The following is a 21,016-nucleotide window of genomic DNA, read 5'->3' on the forward strand; positions in this document are numbered from 1 at the left end:
ATTTCTGACTCATAAAGCATGCATTATTTTCTGTTTACCTTCAGCAACAGATTTGAGGAAATTTCATCATCAATCAAAATGCTTTAAAAGCAGGAGAAGTGATGATGTGACAAAGGCAAAGTAGCAACAGTCGTTATTGGAGGATCATTTATTGCTTCACTGTGTCGTAACACTTCTCATTTTATTGCTTTTCCCAGGATCCGGCTCATGTCGCTTTAGTTACTCGGATCCCAACATCACTGTGTCCTACAGCAGGAATAGTTCTGCAGATTGGACTCAGCTGGAGAAAATTAGGTTTGTTACAGCTTTTTAATAATTTTCATAGAATCATAGAATCATAGAATAGTTAGGGTTGGAAAGGACCTTAAGATGATCTAGTTCCACACCCCCTGACATGGGCAGGGACACCTCACACTAAACCATGTCACCCAAGTCTATGTCCAATGTGGCCTTGAACACTGCCAGGGATGGAGCATTTACAACCCCCCTGGGCAACCCATTCCAGTGCCTCACCACCCTAACAGGAAAGAATTTCCTCCTTATATCCAATCTAAACTTCCCCTATTTAAATTTTAACCCGTTACACTTGTCCTGTCACTACAGTCCCTGATGACTAGTCCCTCCCCAGCATCCCTGTAGGCCCCCTTCAGATACTGGAAGGCTGCTCTGAGGTCTCCATGCAGCCTTCCCTTCTCCAGGTTGAACAGCCCCAGCTTCCTCAGCCTGTCTTCATACGGGAGGTGCTCCAGTTCCCTGATCATCCTCGTGGCCCTCCTCTGGACTTGTTCCAGCAGTTCCATGTCCTTTTTATGTTGAGGACCCCACAACTGCACACAATACTCCAAGTGAGGTCTCAAAAGAGCAGAGTAGAGGGGCAGGATCACCTCTTTTGACCTGCTGGTCACACTCCTTTTGATGCAGCCCAGGATACGGTTGGCTTTCTGGGTTGCGAGCGCACACTGAAGCCGGCTCATGTTCATTTTCTCATCGACCAGCACCCCCAAGTCCTTCCCTGCAGGGCTGCTCTGAATCTCTTCTCTGCCCAACCTGTAGCTGTGCCTGGGATTGCTTTCTGGCTGAGCAGGTGGTGTTTAAACCTGATTCTTTTAAAACTTAGTTGTTAACTTTTCAGCTTTCACTTGTTCATACATGTCAAAAGATGAGGGATGACATTTTGGACACTAAAGATAATTGCAGAATTGCCACTGGGTTTGGTGAACCAAAACTTCATCCACTGATTATTGTGAGAGGTAAGGAAGAGAATGACTTCAGAGTTAAAATGCAACTCCAATAGCCAGCAGGTTGTGGTCCCTGAAAAAACAAAACTTTGATGATTTTTGCAGTTTAGCACCGCTGTTAATGCCAGCAGGAGCCATAATTTATAGTGTTAAAAGTTTCTACTTTGATAGCAAAAAACATTCAATAAAGTTCGCTTATAGTTTGGTACGAACATTTGGCTCCTAATACTTACAATAACAAGATTATGGTGAATTCTGCCTGGTTTTTAAACAAACTGGTTTACATGAAATGCAAAGGATTATGAGTGGAAATTTTAAAATCTTATTGCAATATGCACACCTCTAAAGAGAGGTTCAGTATTGGAGGTGGATTTTTCTAAGACAACAGAAGCAAAATTTCATTAAATACTATTAGGAAAGGTATTTTTTGCATTGGCATATATACATAGTTTTACAAGTACAACTAGGGAAGAAAAAATGCCATTTATATGTAATGTCCTCAGAGCGTCTCAGTCCACCTTTCTGCGTTACCTTAGTGTCTGTACCATGTAGGTGATTTATTTTTAACTTATTTTCAGTCCATTGAGACAATTTGCAGAGCAAAAGGCTACTTAATTTCTGATGAGTAAGCAAAACTCCAGCTGGAAAGCTGTGGATTTCAGTATCTCATCCTTCCACTCCTTGTGGGAGTGGGATTGCAATTTCATTGACAAAGGCACAAATTATCAACAAATTTTAGGAAAACAAATGGTGCTAATTCTTCTCTCAGAAAAATATAAAGCAAGAGTAGCTTTACTTAGGCACTGGAGTTGCCTTGGACTAACGACACAATGCTTTTTACTTTTCTGACCCTGATGCAGAATTACTCAGCTAGTCCATAACATCAGTTCAGTTGCCCTCATAGCTCTGCAACCCAGGAAACTGAAGAGTTGTGATGGTCCAAGCACAAGCCCTTGAAACCCAAATTTTTTTAAGTTAATGCCTATACAGTTCTATCTGTGTTGCTTTAACTTTGACTGCTGGAGCCGGCAGTAGAAAATAGGTCAATAGAGCAATGTCGTGCAAAGTGGAGAAGATGAATTATGAAAGGGTGCTCATTTCTCCTGTCATCCGTACGAACCACAGTGTTTATGTGAATGTGCTTCAGCAGCTTTCACCACACTACATGCATCTCCAGGGAACAGTGGGAGAACTGGGGAGAGGTGGGACAGGAGGGCAGCTGTGAAGGGCAGGTGTTGTGCTGATGTGCTGGTGTGTGCTGTGTTGGTGGGATTTCAGCCCTGGACTCCCAGCAGGGAGCTGAAGGTTCTCCCAAGGAAGGCAGGTGCTGTGTGTGAGCTCAGGGAGCTGCTAGGACAATGTCTATGAGCAGCTTTGCAGTGGAGGGTGGCAGACATAATTTATAGCTAGTGCAGGGTGATTTGTGGGGGCAGATTGTGGCTGTGAATGTGGAACAAATACAGCGGCTTTTCAACATTTCACCACACTCCAATGTTTTGCTTTACAAAGGGAAGTTCCTCTATTTCCTGCTATGTAAGCAAAATATGGGTGCCTTTTTTTCCTAAAATCTCTGGGCTGTCTCTCACAAAATGCTCACCCACCAAAGCATTGCTACCAGGGCAGAGGCAAAGTTGAGTAGCTGACATCTTGTAAACCCCAGGTTTGTAACTCCTTGCAGCCTGGGGTTTGAATGTAGTTAGTTCGCTTGCTGAGCAATCAGTAAAGCAAAACCAATAACCACCAGCATCCCTTCCTTGCACACAGACCTGTCTTTTCGTTGCTACTATCGACCTAAAGACATTTGCCCAGAGCTCAAGGTGAACTTCAGTCCTTTCACAGCTCTGAGGACAGCTCTAGAAGGTGGAGCTCAAGGTTCTGACCATTGCCTGATACTAATACTGCAGGTCTGCCCACATTTTCCGTTTTCAGTAGCAGGACAGTCTGTTTCATCTGTATTGTTCTTGAAGCAGAACACGGAAAGAAAGGCAACGTGGGCCTCCCCCATCCACAGAATTATCCTGACAAGGGGATTGGAAGGACATGTTTGACAGAGAAAATTCCCAGCTTTTCCCTCCAGCCATCTTGCTCTGTGCAGATCTATGAGGGACTGAGGCTCATGCAAAAATCATGTTTTGGGTGACCTGTTCTTGTTTTCTTCACATTTCCTTTTGGCCATACCTGCAAAATACCTGACATTATCAGTCAGCTAAGAGCTGTGACCAGCCTCAAGTATGAATGTCGCCCTGCGCTTTCCTCCTGCTCTCGAAACATCTGCATTGTTGCTTTTTGGCTTAGCTTGCACTTTCTTTGTAGCAGGGCTGTCTGGGCTGTATGTGCACTGCCAGGCATAGTGGGACTCTGCCTCAGGGCAGGTATTTTTTATCTTCATAAAAGACTTAGCAGCATACAAGGGACATCAGCACAACTGTGTGACACGTAGTTAATGTGTTAAATGAGGGAAAAGTGTTTCTGGCTGTGGCTTAAACTTGGTCTAATTCCACACCACTGTTTTTCAGTGCCCCTTCCAATGTCAGCACAATCATCCACATCTTGTACCTTCCTGAAGATGCTAAAGGGGAGAACATCCATTTTCAGTGGAAACAGGATTATGTTCACGCGGGTGATGTGTATGAAGCCTGTTGGTCACTGGACAACATCCTGATCATAAATGCTGCTCACAGAAAAGTTGTGTTAGAAGATAATCTTGATCCTGTGGATACTGGCAACTGGCTTTTCTTTCCTGGGGCCACAGTCAAGGTTAGTCTGATTTTCTGTGTCTTAATATTGCTGTGACTTTTGTATGTAGAAGACAGTGACATCTAACCAAGCACATAACACACACGGGTGTTTAGGCCACTCCATCTGCTTCTAGAATTGGACTTCTCTTTTTTTACTTTGTTTTTACCTTTTCTCTGTCCCATTGGGGCTTTCTAGAACAATGCAACTTCTCCACCATGACCAAACCAAATGACAGTTTATACTGTCATGTCAAAGATCACGTAACAGAAAATGGGAAACAGCTTCCTTTTAGCAAAACAGTGCAATATTTTTGAAACAAATTCAAGTCCCTCTGTTCGATATTTTGAAACCTGACTGTTTGTCTTGGTGTTGTTTGGCTGCTGCTACTCACTTCATCACAAACCATCACAAAACAAAATGCTTTCCTACTTTTTCTGACTGTGAATATCACATCGCCTTTGCAGCATGCATTCGGGTAGTGGCTGTTCCTTAAAGGTTTCTTTTCAGTAAGATCCTGTTTTGATATGTGAGATCCAGCAAGACCATACTACCTTGGAAAAAAAGTCTCTAAGGACCCCTACAAGATCTCTGTGCACAAAGTTCCTTCAAATACAAGGTTGTTCAATGTTTGGAAATCAGTTGGATTCTTGCTTTCTATGTTTCCAAGCAGCCAGAAGTGGAGCAGCAGATGACTTTCTGTTTTTATCCTATTTTTCATTCACAAAAAAGGCAGGTTTGATGTCAGAGTTCAATTATGATGCAGGTAATGGTTTTGGCAATTGTACAGGAAACAGATGTCGGATACTGAGGTTGGTTATGGCCTCAGCTTTTCCCACAGAGCCTCATATGAATGGCCTCAGGTTAATCTCTTAAGAAAGAAATACTCCCACTAATCTACTCATAGTACCCACAGACTGACTTATTTCAGTAAGACCTTTTAAACTACAGTGAAAAAGTTTTAAATGAGATTTTAGACTCAAATAATGACCTGCATTTTTAATTAAGTTATTTTCTGTGATGAGTTCACATTTGTTCTGTTTTCAGTCTTATCTCTGGATTTTAAAATCCAGCCCACATATAATGAAGGCATAAAAGCAGAGCAAAGAATTAATGTGCCATAGGCACAGCTACTTCTTTTCAGCTGGCCAAACCTAAACACTGCTTCTCCCTCTGAAACATGCGCACGCAACATCTAAACTTTAGCAAATAAACCTCTTTTTTTGTTGTTGTTTGGTTTTGGGGGCCTTGTTTAGCTAAACTCAGCCAGTCTGTGTTGTACACAGCTATGGTTACATGAAAGACAAGGGACATAAACTCAGAAATCACTTACTGCTTCAAGACAGGAATCCCATTCCAGCTCAAGCCCTCTATGAGACACAAGTGAGGATTCACCAACCTGCCATTCCTCCAAGGTCATGTTCTCTTTTAGGGAATAGTGCAATATGCAAATGTCCGTTTCCAGCTGACATATGGCTGTGTGTGGCCACCTACAGCAGGTGAAGGCAATATGTAAGATTGCTGTGTAGCCACAGTGGATTAAGGCTATGTGATGCAGGGCTTTTGTTCTTCATAGGACCTTGTAGTTATTTCAAGCATTTTTAGTGCATGTAAGTGTCACCAGAGCACTTCTGTACTCACATTTAATTTTTAAGGGTTTTGCTCAGGTTTTCCTCAGATTTTCAGCAATAATCTTGCCAAATATCATTTGAACAGATTTTGCAATGTGAATTTCATGTTATGTCAAAAGTAACACTATAAATTGGGTCAAGATTTACATCAGATTCAGTATAGACCCTCTGCATTTTAACACCGAGAACAATTTTATTTTTTTTTACAATATTTTTTTTTCTTTTAAGGTTTGGAATGTTACCTAAAACTTTAGAAAAGTTTTTAATGATTTCTTTTAAAAAATCAACATAGCTCTGATCTCAGTTCATCACAAAACTATTTTGTATAAAGTAGAAAGGTAAGGATCTTTGTAAATTGTGCTAATGTAATTTTAAATGGAACCATACCAGTTCTCTTTTTCATACAAGTCCTTTTCCTTCCCGGATTCCTAAAACTTGCTGAATTGTCCTGATGTTTGTTCAGACTAGCAATTTTAAACACTTGCTAATATTTTTACTAAGGGATGAGCAAATTTCATTGCTATATTGTGTGATATTTTATAACTCTCACCTATGTGCTTTTTAAAGAAGTTCCCATACTCAGTCTATCACTATGCCAAACTCTGTTTCAAGCTGATGAGACCGTTTCTGTGCCATCCTGATTGTGCCATGCCTGTGTGTGCCATGCAAGTTTGAATTCATATTCTCCTATCCTCTATCAATTAGTATTTTAGTTAAACTGGAGTTAAAAATCTTTCTTTAAGCTTGTGGCAATTTCTCACTGGCTTCCTTTAGTGCTTTTCCTTATGAATTTCCTTGACATTGCCAATGAACAGTCACATTTTGGGATGTTATTTGTTGTCTAACTCAGTTTTGATTAGTATATATAAAACTGTGGGTCTATTCTTTTCCTAAATTATACCATAAAGATAACTAATTTCATTGGCACAAGGGAACGAAATATTAAGAAAAAACAAACAAGAAAACTTGTCTTTCTAAATGTCTTCCATTTACTGTGGTTATTCTCTGTATTCCTCCATTCTTCCTCACCATCTTTCATCACCTAGAACGATTGATATTGCATATTTCTCAGGTGGAAGGGCAGTGCTAGCTGGAGATAGCTCATCCAGCTGGCAGTCTAATTGAAAGAAGAGTTAAAAATACATACTTATTTCTGGTAGCAAAAGGACTAGAAACTTTTTCTCTAAGTGTTTACTTCTGGACTGCCCCAGAGGGCATTGCTCAGATGATGGAACCTTCTCCTTGGAGGCTCTGTGGCACATCCAGGATAGTGAATGAGTCAGTCAAGGGTACAAACATGAGTCCATGATCTTGCACACTTTAGCTCTTACAACACCCTCTTTCTTGGCTTTGGCTTGTGCAATCTCCCAGGCATTGTCTTCAAGGGACATACCCTCATGGATGGGCCAGGACCTGTTTCCAGTAGGCAGCAAGGATGGCTCCACTCTCCTGGGGGAGAAAGTTTGCCCAAGTGGATGCAAAGCCTGCTGTGTCATTTGCTGGCAAGGCCATGGAATGGTCCCTGGCCTAATCTCACCATGTTAGAACTGCCCACCCCACCCATCCCTTCAGCCATCCCAAACCATTAAATACCCTTTTGTTGCCTTAGTGGGTTACTCTGTTGGTAAAGATAGGCATCAAGATATGGTTTATTGGTATTTTAGAATGTTGATGTTGCTTACATAGGTGTGATTCACAAGCTCTTTCCCAGTAGTTACTCAGGAGGTGGCTTTTAGAATTGCTTGTTATACCTGGTACATACTCATGTTTTATGCTTATCAAGTTGAAAAGAAAGTATTTTTTTTTTTTGTAGAAAGTTTACATTAGCAGTACTTGAAATCTACTAAAACAAATAGCAAATGTTAAAAATCCTGGAGTTTTGTGGTTAAAATAGCTCAGTTTGATAGCTACTTAGATTAGTAAATTCAAAAGGCAGCCGAAATGAAGTACTGACATGAAAATACTGTTTGGTCTGGGGTTAGGTTCTGTGATGGATTTCAGTCACTGGAGTGGACAGAGCAAGCATTAATGGTAATTATGCACCAATGCGTTCACTCCAGTTTGATGGATTTGGTGTGTTCTCAAAAAGCACTTAGCGGGAACTTGCCTATGCCCAGCTTGGGAAGAGGTTTTTCTCCCTCTCCCAGTCTGCTTGAGCTTACACCAGGAATTTCATTACGTTTCTTGCTGCGCTCAGGAGCAGTTTCTACTCATTTGAAAGCACATGGCTGGTTGCAGACGCAGCTAGAACTGGCTACTGAGATAGGAAACAAGCTGAGAGATAAGCCACCGAATTTGTGTGTCAGTTCCAAAGAATGCAGCAAAAGGCAAGAAGGACGCTGTTAGCAAAGCCAAGCAACCCTTAGGAGCTTAATTGGATCCACTGGAACATATTTATCTGTGTTGGACTGTGTGGAAGGGTGTTGAACGGGATAAAATCTTGACTGCATTTCAGTATTTCCAGTGACAGCACTGAGCGTGTGCATGGGCTTGCAACTGAGCATGGTTAGCACTGGTGGTTGAGATTGCTGAAATACATGAGGCAGTGCTAGGCTCTGAGAGCTGTTACAGGTATGTGAACCTCAAGACTTCATAGCTAATTAGGGGAAAAGATGAAATCTTCCTTCAGTAATGCTTCTACCTCTGCTCCTACAGAACAGAAAAGTGATCTCATCTTTCAGTGGACACTTCATGTGTCTTGTATATTTGACCAGAAATTGTTTTGCTTTGAGGTTCAACATTTGTCAGGTTTTTGTTTTCTCTGATTGCCCTGGTCCAAAACTGGATGTGCAAGCTCAGAAACTGGGGTTGACTAGGAAGACAACCTCAGCAGTCCTATAGTTCATGTCTCTGTGGTGCTTTGATTACATGAAAATATCATTGAGACCAAACCACCTGTCTCTGGAACTTTTCCACATCTGGGAAAAGGCAGCAAAAATCACTAACAGGATTGACACTAGAACAGCAATCTCTTCAGTCTTGATGTGTTAACCCAGTGACACTTCTTGCCTTTGGGAAGAGTCAAGTTTCAGAATTCCTGTCTCACAGTAGTTGCAGCCGCTCTTCACTTGGTGGCTGAAGGTTGCAGTCCAGCTGGTCAGCATGGTTTGTTTGGTCTACCAGACTTGGGGATTACACCAGAGGTTGCCTGTGCTGCTGAGCTGCAAGTATGCATCCTGGCATAGCATGGGATGGGGCAAGGAGGGAAGGTCTGTGCCGGCCTCACTGAGCAAGTAGGGTGTAGGACCAGAGAATGGTGCCTCATGCATGTTGTTCACTACTGTGGATATGGGCAATAAATTCTGCAAATGCTCCAATCCCGACATTGTGATACAGTAAATCCCTTAACTAGCAGATCATCACCATTCAGGTCATTTTAATTTCCATCTTAGCAGAAGAGAAAGCTATAAACAAGAGAATGAGAGAACTGAACACTCACACTTGGAAAAATATGCTGAAAATGTGTCGGTAAAACTCTGTGACCTTTCACACACCCTCGGCAGAGCAGGGCTATGCACATCCTATATCTGTGAGTCCTTCCTGAACCTGTGTTATTGTGTGTCACTGAGCAGAGAAGACATGCACACAGGCCTAGGAGTCTGGCAAAAAGAAAGGCTGATTAAGCTGTTTCACGCCGCCTAGTTCCAGAGCAGATTTCCAAATCTCTGAATACTCAGTTAATTAATAAGAATGGCATTGGATAGTCTTCTTTCAAAACAAACATCCTAATATTCCATATATATTTTTGTCGGGTTTAATTGTTTGTGCTGAAATGAACAAGAATTTTTAATGTTTTGGGTTTAAATTCTCATTTAAAAGAAGGGTTGAGGAACCCATTGTCTAAATCAGATCAAATACATTTGTTTGCAGGAGGAAAGGTGGTGGTCTATGTATGCCAGTGTGAAAATGGCAGATTGAAATTGCTATGACCTTATATTGAACAAAATTACACAGATGTAGATGCTTCTGACAAGAGTCTTTTGTTTTTGGAATATGATATAGCAAGGCAATATTTGGTCTGTGGGCCAAACCCAGCCTTCTAGCCAGCTGCTTTGCCTCGCAGGAGCTCCTATCTACCACATCTTCCTGGGAAGAGGCGAGCAGGTTTCCTGCTGCATCTTAACTGAGAGCCATTCCTGCTTCTCTGTGGGTAGAAGGAGGAGTGTGAGATAGGAGGAGAGGTGAAGAAAGCAAAGCAGGGTGCACAAAACCTGTCGACTGGCTCCCTTTAGTGAGAGCGTGGGCACTCTGAGCTGTGCCCATGAGGAGGCATCTGTATATCCATAGTGCTGGATGTAGCACATCCATGGAATTGCTCTTGATTTATTTATTTTTTGTTAATAACCACATTTTTAATTAAAATAATATACTTAGATACAATACCAAGGGGTTCATTGGAACTGATAGGTTCCAATGAGGCTGTGGTGCTGTGAGTTGTTCAGGCAGCTGAGAATTGTTGTTGGGCAGCAATGCGGAACCTGTGCCTTTCTCCATGCCAGTTACCCGTGGCTTGGAAATTATGGGGAGAGGTGGCAGGGAGCCAGTATTAGCTCTGAGCTGGCGTCAAAGCACTAGGGGTCTTTCCTGCCGCCTAGGAGGAAAGAATTTGGTCTTTGCAGGTAACCATGAGATGGATATTGATAAAAACAAGATGAATTTGGTCATTAGATGCCAAAAAGTAGAAACCATTCTGGTTGACTCTTTCCCACTTTAATTTTACAATGGTGTAAATACACATCATTACTTTCAGAAGAACAGATAAGGTTTAGTCATGATCACTGCAGAGTTCTGGAAACATCAATGGTTCCCAATAACACAGAGGAATAGTTCAGTCCATGCCAGTTAAATGACTCATTAAGGAAATTGGTCATCACTAGAATGACTGGTGTTGTACAAACATCATGAAATGTCCTAGAAAATTAAGAACCATACGAATCATGCGAATCACTCATAAACAAGCAAAGTGTTTTGAGCACTTGCCTTTGAATAACAGTCTGTAATGGAAAATGATGAGTGAAAACACACTTCATAGCCTATTTGTTACATCACATGACAAGTTTCATCCCATTGTTTTGGAAATAGAAAGTGCACTATAACCCCCTGCGCACCTGGCCTGCTTTCTCAGCCAGGGTTTTCATTCTGTAACGTACATTGAATGATGTAAAAATGTAGCAAGTGGGAAAGATTGAAGCCCTGTTTATCTCATGGTAAAGTATTTTAGTCACATTGCTGTTTTTCCTTTGGTTAAAGAAGGGACTTCAGGCCAGAAGCATTAAAAGCCAAATCTGGAGAATTTAGAATTCAAAATCTTTTCTAAATTCTGCCATCGTCCCTTTGCTGGCTGAGACATTGCCTACAGAGTATGATTTTATCAAGACTGAATCTATTCTTGTACCTGTTATCATGTCAAAATCTAAAAGTTGTTAAAACCTGCGTGACTCATTCCCAGAAAGACACAATGTCTAATTTATGGCTCCATTGACAATGCTGCTTTAATTAATTTTCTTCATCTTTTTTTCTTGTTCCTCTGCTTCTCATATCTCATCTGTTTACATTGCCTAGATTTCAATTAAAAAAACCCTCTCCTCTCTAAGGAGCAATCTGAAGTGGCAAAAATAATCACCTAAAATATTACAGTCATTAAAAAATTGGCTGCAGTCAAAGCCATGCATTTTCAATTTGCCGACAAATGATATTTTCGTTTCCTTTTAAAGTGTGTTTTGTATTTGAATAGCAGAAGCCAGCCAGCCTGGCTACCAGAGATGCTCCTCCAGCTGGGTGGGCTGCGTGACAACTCCTTAATGGGGGAAATTGATGGCCCTCTGCTCATGTAGAGGTGAAGGCATACTGGGCAGATTTCTTTCCATCTGCCATCAGCCCTTTGCAAGCTGGCACTGCCCAAATGCCCAACACATTCATTCCAATGCCAGAAATGTCGCCAAAAAATAAATTGTGAGGCTACAGCTGTCTGAAAGAATCATCGGGGCCATTAGGCCCAGGAGAGATAATATGAAGAGAAGCATCAATGTTCGTCACTGATAAAAAACTAATTAAATGATGGTAAAGATGTTTGTGGATACTTTAAAGACACAGTGGTGAACAACATTTTCATGGGCGTGCGGGGACAAGCCTTGGGTGGATGTTATGCATCGCCTCAGCCAAAAATCTGTTACATTGAGGAATTTCACACTAATGTTTTCCTGTTGAGGCTTCTCCGAATGTCACAGTTGTATCATTTAGTTGCCCTCTGTTCTGCTCTCAAGTAATGAAATCCCGTACTGCAAAGCCCAGAGGTATTCACTGATTCACAACTTCGACTTGAGCAACTCGGACAGAATCTGGTTTGGATGAACTTCAGTGCTTCTGTTTACATTCCCAATCTTTGTCGCTTGAGCTTCTAAAAACATTCGGGGCTGTGTCCTTAGCTGCAACTGTGGCGTAGGCTGACCATGTCGATGCTTGTGCTACTTCACATGGCAGGGTGAACAGGAGACCTCCAGAGGTCCCTCCCAGCCAAAAGGTCATGCTGGGGGTAGCAGATGTCTCCTTATGTGGTGCTGTCATGCAAGTCTTTAAAAATATGGAGGTTGTTCAGGCATGCTACATGACATAGGACTGCAATACTACTTGAGGCCCTTAAGCCATTTAGGTGTTATGAAAGTTTATGAAAACATAGATAGGTCCTGTTGGAAATCACCTGCTTCACCAAATCTGATTTCTCTGCTTTTGCTGACCAATGGTTTTGAGCAGTCCTAATTGAAACCCTTCTGCATCTTAGACAGTTGAGAGGCTTTCCTAAAAGCACCTACTAAAAAAGGTGAAAGCTGTAGGTAGAAGATGTAAACTGTAGAGTCTAGAGTAGGATAAAGAGGCTGACAGACTCTTGATAAAAGTTTGATTCTGAAACCATGCACTACTTTCTCCATAGTCAGTATCTTCAAACTATTAGCTAATGCCACCGTAATATACAACAGAAAGCTCACCTGAATTAATAATATTTGCTGGCTCTCATAGACAACTTGGCTAAAAACTGTATTCATAGACTAGAAATACGTTCATAGATAACAGCAATTTTAGTGTGAAAATGTATATTTTTGGAGCAGTGGTACCACTGTAGCATTAAGGAGCCAGGAATGTACCACTGCTTCCTCTACAGGCACAAAGCAAAAAGATTGCCTGTGTTCCAGGAAAATGCCATCTCTTTATAAAACAGGAGGTAAGCTAGGGTTGGGGAGATTTTGGGAGTAAGAGGAAGTATCGCACAAAGAGACAGTTTTTATCCTGGTAAGCAGTGCGTTCTTCAGCGCAGTCAATTACAAGGCTTGTTAAGGAAAGTACTAAGGAAGAGTGTGAAGGATATCATCTTGTTGGGAATTTGCCAAGCATGGTGGCAGAATGGGGCATGCAAATTTGCTCATCTCACCAGCAGAGTGAGTCAAGGAAAAGTGAGCCACAAAATGGTGGTGTGGGAGATGTTGGAAGCAGGTGAGAAAAAGCCATGCAGGTGTTGTCCAAAGCCTTGAAAAAATGGAAAAAGCAGTGAAACCATAACTATCCAGTAGACAACTTTAGAAACACAGTGAATTTAGAGTGGAGATCAGACAGAAAGTAAATCCAAGCATGTTGGGATATGGGAATGCATCCAGGCAATTTTAATTTTGCCCTATTCATGCAAAGCAATAGCCTAACAAGTGCTAGTGAATAATAGTATTGGTAGTGCCAGATTAAATTAAACATTTTTTTTCCCCTTGGGATGACCAGAGTCCCTGAACAGAACTTGGCTTCTTTCCATTTGGCAGCTGGCAGGGGTTGTTTATTTAGGAATACAACATACAATACTTGTGGCAGGCTGAAGTGTCCCACTTCAGTTGCAAACAATGGGAAATAGCTACTGTTATGAAGTAGTTCCATTCAAGCGCCTGCAAGTGTCCTGTGTTCTATTATGTAGGTGACTTGGGAGAAAACTTTGTTTAATTAAGGCTTCCGGATTTGTCAGAGGGTCCTGAGGGAACTGGCAGATGAAGTGGCCGTGCCACTATCCATCATATTTGAGAAGTCACGGCAGTCTGGTGAAGTTCCCACTGACTGGAAAAGGGGAAACATAACTCCCATTTCTAAAAAGGGAAAAAAAGGAAGACCCAGGGATCTACAGGACAGTCAGTCGTCAGTCACACCTCAGTGCCCAGCGAGATCATGGAGTTTCCTCCTGGAAACTGTCCAAAGACAAATAGAAAACAAGGAGGTGACAGCCAACATGGCTTTACTAAGGGCAAACCATGCCTGACAAATTTTGTAGCCTTTTACAATGGGGTTACAGTGTTGGTGGGTAGGGAAAGAGCAAGAGATGTCATCTACCTGGACTTGTGCAAGGCATTTGACACTGTACCACGCAGTATCCTTGTCCTGGCAGTGTGCACTTGCAGCCCAGAAAGCCAGCCTTATGCTGGGCTGCATCAAGAGCAACAAGGCCAGCAGGCTGCAGGAAGTCATTCTCCCCTCTGCTTGGCCCTCGTGAGACCCCACCTGCAGTACTGTATTCAGCTCTGGGGCCCCAACACAAGAGGGATGTGGACCTATTGGAGCAAGTACAGAGGAGGGACACAAAAATGATCAAAGCACTGGAGCACCTCTCCTGTGGAGACAGGCTGAGAGAGCTGGGATTGTTCAGCCTGGAGAAGCCTCCAGGGAGACCTGATAGCAGCCTTCCAGTATCTAAAGGGGCCTGCAAGAAGTCTGGAGAGAGACTTTTTGCAAGAGCAGGTAGTGACAGGAGAAAGGGGAATGGCTTTAAACTGAAAGAGGGGAGATATAGATTAGATATTAGGAAGAAATTCTTTACTGTGAAGGTGGTGAGGCACTGGCACAGGTTGCCCAGAGAAGCTGTGGCTGCCCCATCTGTGGAAGTGTTCAAGACCAGGTTGAATGGGAACAGCCTGGTCTAGTGGAAGGTGTCCCTGCCCATGGCAGGGGGCTTGGAACTGAATGATCTTTAAGCTCCCTTCCAGCCCAAACCAGTCTATGATTCTATGATTTCTTCTCTAAATTAATTTTTCCTTACAAATTGGTTAACTTTTCAGTGTTGCAGTTTGTGCAAGGAGACATTAAATGTTCTACATGCTTTTATACCCATTAAATAAAATTAAACTCTGCTTTAGTTCTGGACATACCACTGATACTTTCACAGTAGCAAGGAGAAGTATCCTACAGGTTGATGTCATTTGGCCTTTTTAGTCACAAAATTTGCACATCAAGCTAATTTATTCTTATAAATCATAGAATCACAGAATAGTTAGGGTTGGAAAGGACCTTAAGATCATCTAGTTCCAGCCCCCCCTGCCATAGGCAGGGACACCTCCCGCTAAACTGTGTCACCCAAGGCTCTGTCCAATCTGGTCTTGAACACTGCCAGAGATGGAGCATTCACAACTTCCTTGGGCAACCCATTCCAGTGCCTCACCACCCTTACAGTAAAGAACTTCTTCCTTATATCCGATCTAAACTTCCCCTTTTTAAGTTTTAACCCGTTACCCCTTGTCCTGTCACTACAGTCCCTAAATCATTTAAGTGTAAATAAAAATGAAGCAGAGAACACATTTAATCTGGATTTTCTAAAAGAGAACTCTGCCTCTGTACAGAGAGTTATGCAGTATCTCCAATTTAGGGAGAACTTATTCCATTTAGTATCAAAACACAGTAAATGTTCATCCCACAGTTCTTATCACTTTAGAATGACAAAGGAAAAAAATAAAGAACCTGTAAAATTCAGTCTTTAAATACTGTAAGCATACACACTACCACTGCAAGTGTAAAGCCTTTAATTTGGGAAAGAGGCAACACAGTATGTAAATTGTATTTTAGTTCTTTGTTTCTAAAAGCCTTGGATTCTAATCCTGGGCGGAACCCAAGAGAAAAGGAGTCTGATGGTTTCAATTCAGTCTCTAATCTGTTCCAGCCCTATTACAAAACCACAAAATAATCCAGCACAGTCAGCAGCCTCCTGGATGTTGAACAAGACTGACAAGGTAGTTGGGGGTGATGCTGGTGAGGGACCATCTCCTGTGGAGCTCCTTTTGCTCCTGGAAAATTTGGCTGAGTGCTCTTTAAGGTTATTCACCCCTCAGCAGCCCATCAGATGAAAAAGAAAAGGCAGTAAAGGAGTGACGGAAAGTGACTGCTTGGAAAATGAAAAGGAAAACATGGAAGCTAAGTGTGAATAGAGGGCGATCATTATACAAGTGAGAGAAATGTGGCAGGTGGGAGAGAATGAGTTCATGAGCAGAGGAGCCCTAGCCCTTCCTGGGGCATCACAACTCATGCAAATGGAGCTCATCCTCATCTGCTTATCCTATGGGTATGAGTCCAGGGTCCCAAACGGTGGCACTGGGACAAAAATGTACCAGAAAATGATGGCCCTCCCTCAGAGCATCTTTAAAAGCTGTACCTGTGTTTTGATCATCTTTCTTACTCTCTTCAAAGATAATGAGATTCTACTACTGGTTTCATAGGTATGTAGAACAACAGAAGGAGTTAAACCCCAGTCTGAACTTCTATTCTACATAGCTGTTTCATGTGAGATTCAAAGCTAACATGAGCAGAGGGTGATTTAAGCCATACGTTGTGTGGTTCATTAGCACAGAAAATATGCATAAAATGAATATTCATAGATACTGTGTAGCTGTGTATGAAAGCATAAAGATAATTCTATATAACCAATGAAATAAATTATATTTTTGAGCTATCATAAAGGGTTGATCATACGCCACTGTACAAATAATTACTTCTGCAGCCCTTTGCCAAACTGCCCATTTATTTATCTTGACAACCTAAACAGAAACTCCATTAGATGTACTACTTCTGTTAGACAGCAGAAGGACATGCAAACATTAAATGTTAATGGGGTTGTATCTGTTTTGTGTTTAATAGGTGGCTTTCATTAGGCAAGAGATTACTAATTACATACTCCACTATCAAGTATATATAACTTAGCACCTGAGAAATAAATAAAGCTTATAATGGATTTTCCAAAGCTTGTATGCAATTGTAATAACTAGCTCAGTAGGATTGATTCATCTATTTGTTTCCTAAGAGATGAAGGGTTATGTATAAACCTGAATATTTATTTTTAGTGTATTTACTTGGCTGCCTGCAGATAACAGTTTTGTGGCAGATTGGGTAACAGATAAAGGATACTTCATTTCTCTTTAGCAAATTAAGAAACTTCTGAAAAGCAAAAAGCACAATAAACAGATTATGCTTTAAATTCTGCTGTTGAGCATGAAGGATAAAATTGGTGAACAAAAGCCATTTCTCAGTCAATTGTAAGTAGCTGTGTAGTACAGTGCTTTTCAAAGAGAAATAAAACTGTTTCATTAATTTCTGCTAGTTATAAAATATCTTATGTGTAAATTGTTCTGCCTTTTCGTTGGCACCAGCTGCATATATGGTGCAGTATGTACATGGTGCATTAACAGAGCAAGAAGACTTGTGACAAAATCTCTTTAATTTCTGTGATAAATTATCAACACTTCAGAATCTTTCTATTGCTTTGACCTTTCTTCGGAAGAAAAACACTTTAACAGCAATTTGTTTATTTTAGCAGTTGGAACAGTCTTTACATTTTTATGATGTGCTTACTTCTTTAAGTGATAGTTAGTCGGTGTTAATAAACACGGAGCTGTTGTCATTCAACTACAGACCAGAAAGTCTCTATACAAAAATCAGACTTCAAGTACTCAGATTTTTTTTCTAATGTGTAGGCACCTCTAGAAATGTAGTCACAAATTACATTCCTAAATAGAAATGAATTGCTAAGCTATTGGCAACCATACTTGATAATCATCAACAAAAGAGTTTCAATTATGTCTCTTTTTTGCAGTGATAGATGAAGGAAGAGTTACAGAATCTGAGAAAATGTGTTATTTTTTACTTTGCTCATAAAATACCATAGACAAAGATGGACTGGACAGTTTTCATTTCCTGACACATCTTTCTCTTTGTTAAAAATGTAATTATTCACTTATGTGGCACTACCATGACCTTTTTAAACACTGAAGTGATTGTCATACTTTCCCTCAGCACTTTAGGAAGGGGTTCAGAGACAACAGCACTGCATAGGCGATACTGAAAAGGTCAATGCAATTTAGCATTATTGTATCTCTTTTTCAAATGTTGAACTATGGTAAAAATACAGAATCATCCTAATTAATACTTTCTTATTTCAGCTTTCACTTTTAATGCAACCAAGATATCCCCCCCCCAAAAAAAAAAAAAAAAGTGTTTGAGCTAATTATTACTTTTATCAGTGTTCGTTGTGATGTGAACAAGCCAATAAAATGCCAAGTTCTTCCAGGTTAGTACTCTTGGAAAGTCATGGTATTCAGGGCATGCTAAGGCAAATGCATGGCTTCATTTGATGCTGCTGAGGTGGTATATACAGAAACACAATAGGAGAAGATGCACTGGGTTCCAGGGCAGCCCCAGGACCCTTGAGACTGCTGTATCACAAGAACTAGCTGCCTATAGAGCTCTTTTTTATGCTGTTCCAATTAAATATGGCAAATGTAACCTTTTCACTCATACACTTCAGATCCAAAGTTTACTGTATGGCAATGCATAGTAAATTTACAAACACCTCTTCTGCCAAAAAAATCAGGCTCAGAGATCTGACATCTTTCACAGCACGAAACTCTTACGCTGATAAAATACCCATAGCAATATTTGATATACTACTGAAGTCATTTTTCCACACAGTTGTTTATGTACCAGCTATAGGGGCAATACTTTAAAACAGAAATAAACACCCCAAGGTACAGTACATGTCTTCTTTCTGCAAACACAGTTTTTTAGTGCATTTGTAGGGAAGCAGGTACAAGATTAGGACACAGTCATTGTTGGGGGTTGGCCAGGAAAGATAAAAGATGACTGCCTGTTTTTGATTTTTATTTCTGTTTTGCTTCAGATGTCAGTGAGTCATTAGATAATGTATGGGCTGCTCTGAGCTCTGATGATACATGAGCAGGATACCTTACAAACGCTATGTAACATCACCTCCTGTCTGCCCCTTTTGTCCACAGCATAGCTGCCAGTCAGACGGAAACTCCATCTACTTCCATGGGACAGAGGGCAGTGAGTTCAATTTCGCCACAACCCGGGATGTGGACCTCTCCACAGAGGATGCCCAGGAGCAGTGGGCAGAAGAGTTTGAGAGCCAGCCTAAAGGGTGAGTGTCCCGTACGTGCACAGGGCCCCAATCAGACATGCAGCATCAGTCTAGGGAGGAGGAAACTGGATAAGCATCAAATTGCATTTTGTCTTTGCTATGTAGTCAGGGAAGATTGTGGCTATGATAAATGGTACAGTAAATAACAGGTGATTGTGGATTTTAGGAAGGAACAAGTCCAGAAAGCCCAGTAGGAACAGTCTGTCTCCAGACTGTCCTATCACCAAAGTTTTTAATGAGAAGAGTCATGCTTGTAAATTACGTAGTCATTCATTAGCTGCTGTATTTCATAGTTTTAACATTTCATTAGTTGCTGTAACCCCACGGCAATGAGACACATACACTGTCAATTTATGGGTCTCTACTGAATGTTGATTTTAACCTACAAAGCACTTCAGATCATTAGCAGCTGATTCAAATGGTGCCTATGCTGTGCTGAAGGTAAAGAACACCTTTTAAGAAATACATGCTAATGTGTCCTGTGGACGTGTGGTTTATCTGGGGCTTACAGAAAAAATATTCACTGTGAACTCTGTGCTAGTTCAAATAATCAACCCGTGGCACAGCAGGTGCTGCTTCAGACAAAGGGAAGAAAATGAGTATGTCTGTGCTGTGTGTTAGGTGACCGTGTGGGATACATTTGAGATGTTCTCTCAGTCCCTTTTCCATTATGAAAAAGCAGGATGGAAGTGCTACCTGGGGACATATGCCCAGTCTTGTAGATCCTGTCTCTGCTGAAGCAGGTGTTGGTTAAGCTAAGCTGGGCAGTTGCAGTCCTGGTTAGCAAATGCACAGTTTCTTCCTATTTAGGAATATTGCATTTTCTCCGTCACACAGTGCCTGGCTCCAGTCGCAGGTGTGACAATCCCTAGCTAGGACTGAGGCAGGGTGCAGCCAGCAGATGCATTTCACTCTCCCATCATGCATGCAGTCCCAGGAACCAGGTCCCACAACATGTACAGTGTTGGTGGTGTGGCAGCCTGCGCTCTAAAGGGGTAACTTCGTTTTCCAAGGCACTAAGTGGCCAGCCCAGGGCCTCACAACTTTATCCTTTTATTTTCGCTTATTTTTGCTTTTCACTGCTCTCAGCTGTTGCTGTAAGAATGGAGGTTTAAACTGCATGCAACCATGAATACACACTGAACTTGGGTGCTGTTACGGGCTACATCCCCATCGTATAAAATTGGCACCACGTCTGTCCCTCTTTGCAACATTTCTGTGGGGCTTTGCTTCAGGACTTGTACACAGCTGCAAGTGTATGAGTTTCCTTAATCCCTTCTTAGAGAAATATTTTTGAAAGCTATTCAAATGGCATTTGAAATATTGTTTTACTGTATTCAAATAGTCACAAAAATACTTTATTCCTGAGGCAGAGCTTGCAGGAAGTTTTCAGACTCCCCTTTGTAAGATCAGCTGGAGCCTGTTAACTCTTTTGGTCTGATACATTATTATTCATGGAAAAGAAAAAGCACTCACAAGTGAGAGCAGACGGAAGCTCACATGTGGTGGTCATCACCATCTGACTCTGCACAAAATGGTCTGGGAGGTGAGACATTTGAAACAGCTCAAGAGTGAAGGCAGAGAAGTTATCATTGTTTTTAATAAGCAGTTGATTGGTATTCTTTGCATGTCCCACCTGAGTTGTAGGCTACATGGATAGGGGCTGCTGTTGGTAGTATCATGTGTCTTCCCCCTGCCATTCTCTTTTAATTGCACACATTAGGGCCTGATACTAAAAATGGACAGATCCCCACATCAAGCTGCCTCTGCCTCTGGCAAATACATTGCTGCTTTGGACTTCTGTGTCCAGTTGATCTAGTTTAGGTCCATACATCATTTTATTGCCTGTTTTGTAATGAGGAATTTCAAGAATCATGTGAGGGACAAATTAATTCAAATGTAATGTTAAATCCAGAATGTCCACATCTCCGTCGTGCTGTCACTCAGGCTCCTTCACCATTTGTCCTTAAAGTGCGTTGGTGTATTTCTATTTAAGTGCCTTTTTTTTTCTTCTTTTAGCATTGTAGAACTTTCTGCGTTTCACTTCTAATGCTGCCTAAAAGGAGAGGATCCCTGGAAACATCCAGGATCTGCATCTTTCATGACCCCAAGCTGTTTTGTGGGTCACTACAGAGAGTGTTTTAATTGAGCTAAATAGAGCATACAAAAGATCAATGGTGCATTGTGAGATT

General features: G+C 41.4%; 1 protein-coding gene across 2 annotated transcripts in view; it reads left to right on the forward strand.

The window, feature by feature from the left end:
• RELN (reelin) overlaps nucleotides 1-21,016 on the forward strand; it is a 289,653-nt gene that overhangs the window by 157,431 nt on the left and 111,206 nt on the right. For both annotated transcript variants that reach the window (XM_065666462.1, XM_065666471.1), the window contains exons 9-11: nucleotides 198-294; nucleotides 3,755-3,995; nucleotides 18,679-18,824. In XM_065666462.1, the coding sequence (XP_065522534.1) occupies nucleotides 198-294; nucleotides 3,755-3,995; nucleotides 18,679-18,824 (484 nt within the window). The remainder of the gene's footprint in view (nucleotides 1-197; nucleotides 295-3,754; nucleotides 3,996-18,678; nucleotides 18,825-21,016) is intronic.

The sequence above is a fragment of the Lathamus discolor genome, chromosome 1 (assembly GCF_037157495.1).
Source record: "Lathamus discolor isolate bLatDis1 chromosome 1, bLatDis1.hap1, whole genome shotgun sequence".
In the NCBI taxonomy this organism is placed as follows: domain Eukaryota; kingdom Metazoa; phylum Chordata; class Aves; order Psittaciformes; family Psittacidae; genus Lathamus; species Lathamus discolor.